Source organism: Acanthisitta chloris, unplaced genomic scaffold (genome assembly GCF_000695815.1).
Source record: "Acanthisitta chloris isolate BGI_N310 unplaced genomic scaffold, ASM69581v1 scaffold30544, whole genome shotgun sequence".
NCBI lineage: Eukaryota > Metazoa > Chordata > Aves > Passeriformes > Acanthisittidae > Acanthisitta > Acanthisitta chloris.
The window spans coordinates 1-6,933 of NW_008668193.1; the positions used below are offsets into that span (position 1 = coordinate 1).

At 38.8% G+C, this 6,933-nt stretch overlaps 1 protein-coding gene across 1 annotated transcript in view; it reads right to left on the reverse strand.

Annotated features, from left to right (window-relative positions):
* Window positions 1-1,447: 1,447 nt before the first annotated feature.
* LOC103800425 (ankyrin repeat and sterile alpha motif domain-containing protein 1B-like) overlaps window positions 1,448-6,933 on the reverse strand; it is a gene marked incomplete at both ends in the record, with an annotated part of 42,231 nt that continues 36,745 nt past the window's right edge. The window contains 2 exons of the mRNA XM_009072799.1: window positions 1,448-1,585; window positions 6,124-6,210. Coding sequence (XP_009071047.1) covers window positions 1,448-1,585; window positions 6,124-6,210 — 225 coding nt within the window. The remainder of the gene's footprint in view (window positions 1,586-6,123; window positions 6,211-6,933) is intronic.

The following is a 6,933-nucleotide window of genomic DNA, read 5'->3' on the forward strand; positions in this document are numbered from 1 at the left end:
TATATACACACACACACATATATAATAACAGTCATAGTTTGTGCATCCTCATCTGAGAAGCATATTGGAAGAACTTAGTAATTTTCATTGAAAATAATAGGAGCTGTAAGGACTTGTGCTGAAATAACATTTTGGTATACGTAGGCAAAAGACTGGAACAAAGAAATAAGAATTCAAGAATTAATTTGCTGTTTTCAAATGCAGGCAATCTTTTTTAAAAGGTAAAGGTGCTGCTAAAATAAAATTTCACCAAATCCTGTATCTGCATTATTTGTCAGACTAAAACTCCCCCTGACATGGCAGAGATAACAGAACAGAAAAGTGGGACCAGCAAATAATAATCTCTGTTGTTACAGATACTTCAAATCTTTCAGATTTCAAATATTCCTAGGATCTCTTGAGATATGTAATTAGCTACCTGTGTGGCCTCTGTCAGATCTGTTTCACTTCTTTGGTTAAAGTAAATACTAAACTTCTCATAGAACCTCTACATGTTTGCAGAAGCAGCTTCAGTCTTCAAGTTTATTCAGTAAAAAAAAGTCTAAACAATACTTAGAGAGATGCTTGAGTTATTTGGACTGATCTAGCTTAACACTGAAACACTAGAAGTCATGGAACAGCAGTTCCAAGCCCTCCTGCCATGGGCAGGGACACCTTCCATTAGATCAGGTTGCTCAAAACCCCATCAAGCCTGGCTTTGAACATTTTCAGGGATGGGGCAGCCACAGCCTCTGTAGGCAACCTGTTCCAGGGTCACACCACCTCATAGTGAATAATTTCTTCCTAAAATGTAATTGAAAACTACTCTCTTCCAGTTTAAAAGAAAAAAGAAATCTGAAGAAAACACAGTGGTGATATCTGACCTGGTCCAAACAGCAGATCACATCTGCTTCAAGAAGATGGGATGTGTCCAGGCTCAAAGGACCCTCTCAAGGAAGTCTCCAACCCTCTGACCCCTTGTTGGGGGGCATGGGACAGACACATGAGGGTAAAAACCCAAAAAGCTGGATGTCACCATACCCATCCTTCCCTGTCTGCACAGCCAGTACAATGCAGTGAAAAATGCAGGATGCCCTGCAAACACAGTATAATCTAGTTCCTGAACCTACCTGGTTGCAGGACTGAGCACATGGATCCTTTTCTGATTTATTTGGCTATAATTGGCTCTGGCTTAGGCTATAAGAATTACTTGTGAAGACTTGTATGAAAAGCTACTCGCTAAGTTTACAGTCAACAGCTGAGGTGAGTTATTTCAGATGGGAAATGAGATATCAAAATCTTTGCTCTTCTATAGAAATGTCTTTTTGGTATCCCACAGTAGATTAGACTTTTCATGTGGTAAATGAACGATACCTTAATCACATATATCCTGAGAACGTTTAAACAGAATTAAATAGCTATTACTGTTACAAAGAACTATTAAATGAAGTATCTTCTATAAACTGACCACATCAAATGCAGTGAATACATGGCAGTAGTGGTGATTAGTCTTCAAGTCTTTAGTGATGTACGCAAATGTAGAAAGGTCTTCGGGGTCTTGTGCAGCACAGGAAATGTTACGGATTTCATGTTCAGCAATAATATTCTGTTTAAAAAGAAAATTCAGTCAATTTAGGCATTCAATTTAAAAGAGCCATAAAAGGTGTGGGTTTAGATTTGCATTTATGTTGATCTGCTGTACCAAAGTATTTCAGAAATGTCATAATAAGAAGAGATTTAATACACCTCATGTGTGATCTTTACACAGGTATTTGGAATTTTGACCCTCTCCAATTGCCAATAATCTGGTGGGAAATCATTATGTTCTAGAGTCTTCCCTACAAAGCTGCTTGTGCTTCGTACAGTTTATTCAGTATCCTTAGACAAAGAGATAACTTGCCTGGCATACAGCTACAAATACAGTTTCAAAGCACTATATGTGAATCTTATGAAGCTGCTGGTTTTTTTGTAGAATGATCACAATGGGACAGTGTTTCAGCCCACTGACAGACAGGATCTGGTGAAACCTAGCAGGCTCAATAGCCAGGGTTTTGCAAGTGGTGTTTGACCACTTTTAGGTACACTGTTTCAAGAGAAAAAAAACACCAAACAACATCACTTATAATTGAAACCCTGATTACTAAAAACATTACAGGAAGATCTGGCAACTTCTCTCCACTTACTGACAACAGCATCCTGTAAGAGAGATATAGGAAAATGAAACCGTTCATGCACCGAGCCACACTACTTGCAACAGCCAATGTAAGCTATAGCACACTACTGAGGAAGAGGTGGGGCATGTCTGTCCAATGAAATTAAAAAAAAGCTGTCTTAAAGCTTTGGAGAAAATTATGAATATTCATTACATAAATTGCTGATATGTAATTATTGTGTACAGGCCAAAGGAACCATGAAGCCAGAGAAGAAGATTATGCAGAGTGGCTTATGATTAGGCCTTGCTTCAGCAACACGCACGTTTCAAATGGTTAATTTAAACAGAAGAATGATTCATTGAATAGTTTACTTAGCAGTCAGTTTATATGCTTTCCTGAATTGTGGCCCTGCTGGCTGTAGCTTTGGCTTTTCCAAGTGACCAAGCCTGCTGCAGCATGACATTGCTACTGCACCATGGAACATGTGACACCTGTGGTGTTCCTCGCACAGCCACCGCTTGCTGCTGCCTTGGTGGCATCTGCCCAAGTTAAAACAATCTCTGAGCATCTCTGGTTTTCCCTCACCCCTCTCTTTTCCTTCCCACCTCCTTTCCACCCCCTCTTTTTTTTTTCTTTTTTTTTTTTTTTTAAGATGTATGCAACTAAAGCACTTTAGATGCTTTGCCATATCTTCTTTCATTTGCTAAGTGGCAACTTTCCCCCTTGCATGTAGGTGTCAGGTTATCGAAAAGACATATTAATATATCTAATTGAAGAAATCATGGCTTAGGAAAAATCTTAATAAAAAGCATTCCAAATTTTAAATTATGGGAAAAACAAGATAAGGAGACTGTTCCTGAAGAAATGAAATAATCCTCTTAAATTGCTGCAATATACTTGATTATTTCTGTTTAATGCATTATTCATACAAATGACAAAACCAGTACTTATGTTTCAATATATGCCAATTTATAATGACACGTATAATCTCTGCTTAACAATCACTTGCTTTTTATGTTACTTGAAGCATTTTATTTTCTTTGTTCTCAAATTGATAACTTTTACCCTCAATAAAGATTTTGATGAGAATTAGAATGATACTAAAACCAGTGATTTAGATACCCACAGACAGAGCTAGAATAAACTGTCATTGATATGGTGTTGGCAACATTGTAGTTCAGAAAGCAGGAAAAAATTAAAGCTTGGAAGGTCTTAAAATCATATGTGAAGTATTTATGCCAAATCATGAGCCACAATGTAATCACCTGAATTTATGCAGCATATGTGAAAAGAGCTCTGCTATGCTGAATCTTTTTCTAGGTGACCTGGGGTTGACACAGGGATTTGTACTTGAGTCAAAACTCACAGAGATTAATGTTTCAATTTTAAACCAACTGAAGTTTGGAAATATACATATATCAAGTTCGTTTTGAATAAAATAAAGTATACCTAAACTAAATCTTCTGGATGAAAACTTGTAGTGAAATTGAGTTTTTCCCTAGCTACTACAGGATAAACGCTCTGATCTCCTTTCAAAATTAAACACGTTTTCAATGCATATGTTCACTGTCTCCTAGGGTCACTACCTCAGTAGACCCACAGTCTTATTCTGTAGAAAGCAGAAGGCTGTGAACCACCTTGCTGTTCTGGGTATGCTCTTCAAGCATTGACTGACACTGTACAGCTGTTCTAAAAATTGTCTCTCAGTTTGGCAAGAGAAACCTTCAGCGCTTCTCAAAAAGCAGGGAAGCTGAAAGCCAGTTATGGTTCTGCCAAGGAAATACCTTGGAGAGACCAGGTTTTTGCTAAGCAATCTTCCTTGTGCTCGCCTACCTCATACCAGCCAATCTCCCTCCTGGCGGAAATCACCCAGAAGTTAAGGTGAGTTGTGAGCCACAAGAAAATTCTGCAAGTGTGCTTTTTCCTAAGCAGCAATTTCTTTCTGGCCTCGCTTGCAAGGAAATGGTGTCATGTCAAAGTGGTGTCATGCCAAGCTTCAAGGCGCCACTGAAATAGCTGTCGTGGAATGAGGTCAGGGCCCCCTCGTCACCTGAAACTTTGCCTGCTACGACTCAGAATACAAATTCTTAGCTTGGTGGCATAAAGGAAAAGGATGAACAGCCATGAGAGCTGAGTTTTCAAGCACAGAACTGCTAGCTACTTTTGTCATTAAAAAGTATGCGTTTATTGCTAAGTGGTGCCCAGCGCTGTCAACTATAAGCTCATACGGAAGCAGTACAAGTCTGAATAGGATCTCACCTTAGTGCTAATCTGTTTTGGGTCTTGAAGGAATTGGAAACAGCACACTGTGGACAAGGATGATAACAACGCTTCTGGGAGAGTTGCAGGCTATTACCTGGTTTTTACAGAAGGGAAAGGCAGTGCAGATTTTGAACTGGAGAGAAAGCAATCTACCACTCGAGAAAAAACACAGGACTCTGGCATTATTTACCTCCATCAAATACATCCATTGCACTACTAGGCATAAGGTTTCAGTGGGACTTGTCTAGAGTCATCTAACGCAATTTGCCAAACTTCTTTCAAGTTCCCATCTTATATAAGATTCTATGCACTGTGCAAAGAGACACAGGAAGCTCCTTTTGTTCTCTGGATTTTTTTGGTAAACCTAAGGACATCACAGTTAGATCCTTTATGCTACAGAGATTTAAGAGCTGAAAACAGCCTTATCCAAGTTAGCGTTAATAGCATTACAATGTCCTGATTTATGCCCTGCACATCAGAGAACATAAAGGAAATGAGGATTGTAGAAGCTCAGTTTTGAATCAATGGGAGAAAAAGGAGCTGACAGGAATCCCTGGCCTCTCTGCTCTGGCAAATATGCCAGACTTGACACAACAATAATTTCACCTCACTTTTTCTTTTATGCCATCTTCTAACTCTGAATGTGCTTCCACACTCTTGCAGAAGTTCACAAATCTGCTTCCATCCTTCACTTAAAACCCAGTTCTAGTTAAACACCTTCAAAAACTGATTGATTTGGCAAGTGTGACAGATACTGGGTTAGGTGTACTGTGTGGTCTGAATGTTCAGCAACACAAAGCTGCTATAGACATTATTAACCTGGTCAGATAGCTGGGTTGTCAGATTTATTTTTTATATTGCTTAGTGAGTTTTGGTCACATAACAGGAAAGAATTTCTTTTCTATTCATATGAAAGCATCAGTATGGACTGCATTTTCTTGCCGTTTTAGACATCCAAAGAAGAGAAATTCATGTATTACTTTACTCCTGCTTACAGAGCTTGTACACTTCGGTTAAGCAGTAATCCATTGCTCTATCTGTCACTGAGTTCTCTGATCTCTCAATTTCTGCTTTTGAGTTTTAGGTTAAGTTTATTTTTAAGATTTTGAATGTGTTTTAAAACATAAGAAACAAAGCACAGGAGCATTGCCACACAGGAAGATGAAAAAAATATGGAATAACAGCTGTTAAGAGGCTGCTGCAGTTCAGGGAGGTAAATGGCTACTACTAGAAAAACAGCTCGCAGAGAGGCTCTGGCATTTTAAAAGGACATTCAAGGCTCATGCTTCTTATTCTTGCATCTTTATTCTTCATTGAGACATCTCTTTTTTTTTCCCCAAAAAATTGTATTAATGCAAAAAAAAAAAAATATATATATTCTGCATATTTAAGGAACTGTATAGAGTAGAAAATGGTAAAGGATTCCACAGAGGCTCCCTGCCAAATGTCTTTTGTGATAAGCTTGCCTTTTAATGGCAGAACGTTGGACACAATGTTCTCCAAATAAGCAATTAAAGCTGCTTTGCTTGTCCTCCAGATTGAGTTTCTGGCAAATGACAATGACATTACATCCATTTTGGAGAGAAGAGGAGAAAAAAAACAGAGAAGAAAACACAAAGTCCAAATCTGTCTCCTTTCCGGCCTGGTGCTCTTACAGAGCAGCCACAAAGGTATTCCTATTTCTCCTAGTTGTGAGGAATAAAAGCTAACATTGAGTAATTGCACATACCTTATTTGTGGCATCAATAAATTTGACTCCCTTGTAAGAGACAGACAGGACAATGGTTGGTACTTTCTTCATTTGTTCTGTCGACTTCTGAAATCAAAATGAAGATGTTATTAAAGTTGTGCTGCATTGCAAGAATAGAGCTCTTTCTCTTCTTCTTCTGATAAAATACCTAAGTTAAATATTTTACTTTTTCTTCAGCTGACTATGCTCTGTGCTTTTGAAATACCTGTCTTGCAGCTAGAAAACTAAAAAAAGCCTTAAGGTTGTTGTGAGGATGGTAAAAATTCTTTTCCCTAGCACAATGGGAAGAGAATAAAGTAACTTTGCTAGGCTTAAAAAGACCAGTCATGCCATCAATTTCCCAAAAATGTGTGCTTAAGACTTCTATCCGCTATGCCCCATCCTTTGCTGCCTCCCTCTCCCTGCCCTTCCCAGCTGTAAAAACAGACAGTGCAGTACTTCTCGTAGTACGATTTCTTGGCACTAATTAGTTGTTATTTAGAAACATTTCACTCTTTTGCCTTCTTACAGTTGTATTTGTGACATGAGGTATCCCTGCAGCCCTCTAGGCCTGCCAGTCAATCCATCAGCCCAGCACTGTATCTTGTCACATCTGACCTTCTGCACTGAGTGCAGCTGCTACTGGAAGCTGCTTTACACATGAATTAGCACAGAGGCCTATTCTGCCTTCCCTCAGTGCCAGGTTCTCCTACCTACAGTTCATGTCTTCCTGTAAGACATTTTTTTCTTTTATGCTAGTCTACTTCTGTGTGCCTTCAGTGTGATGCACACAGCAAAGGTATTTCCTGC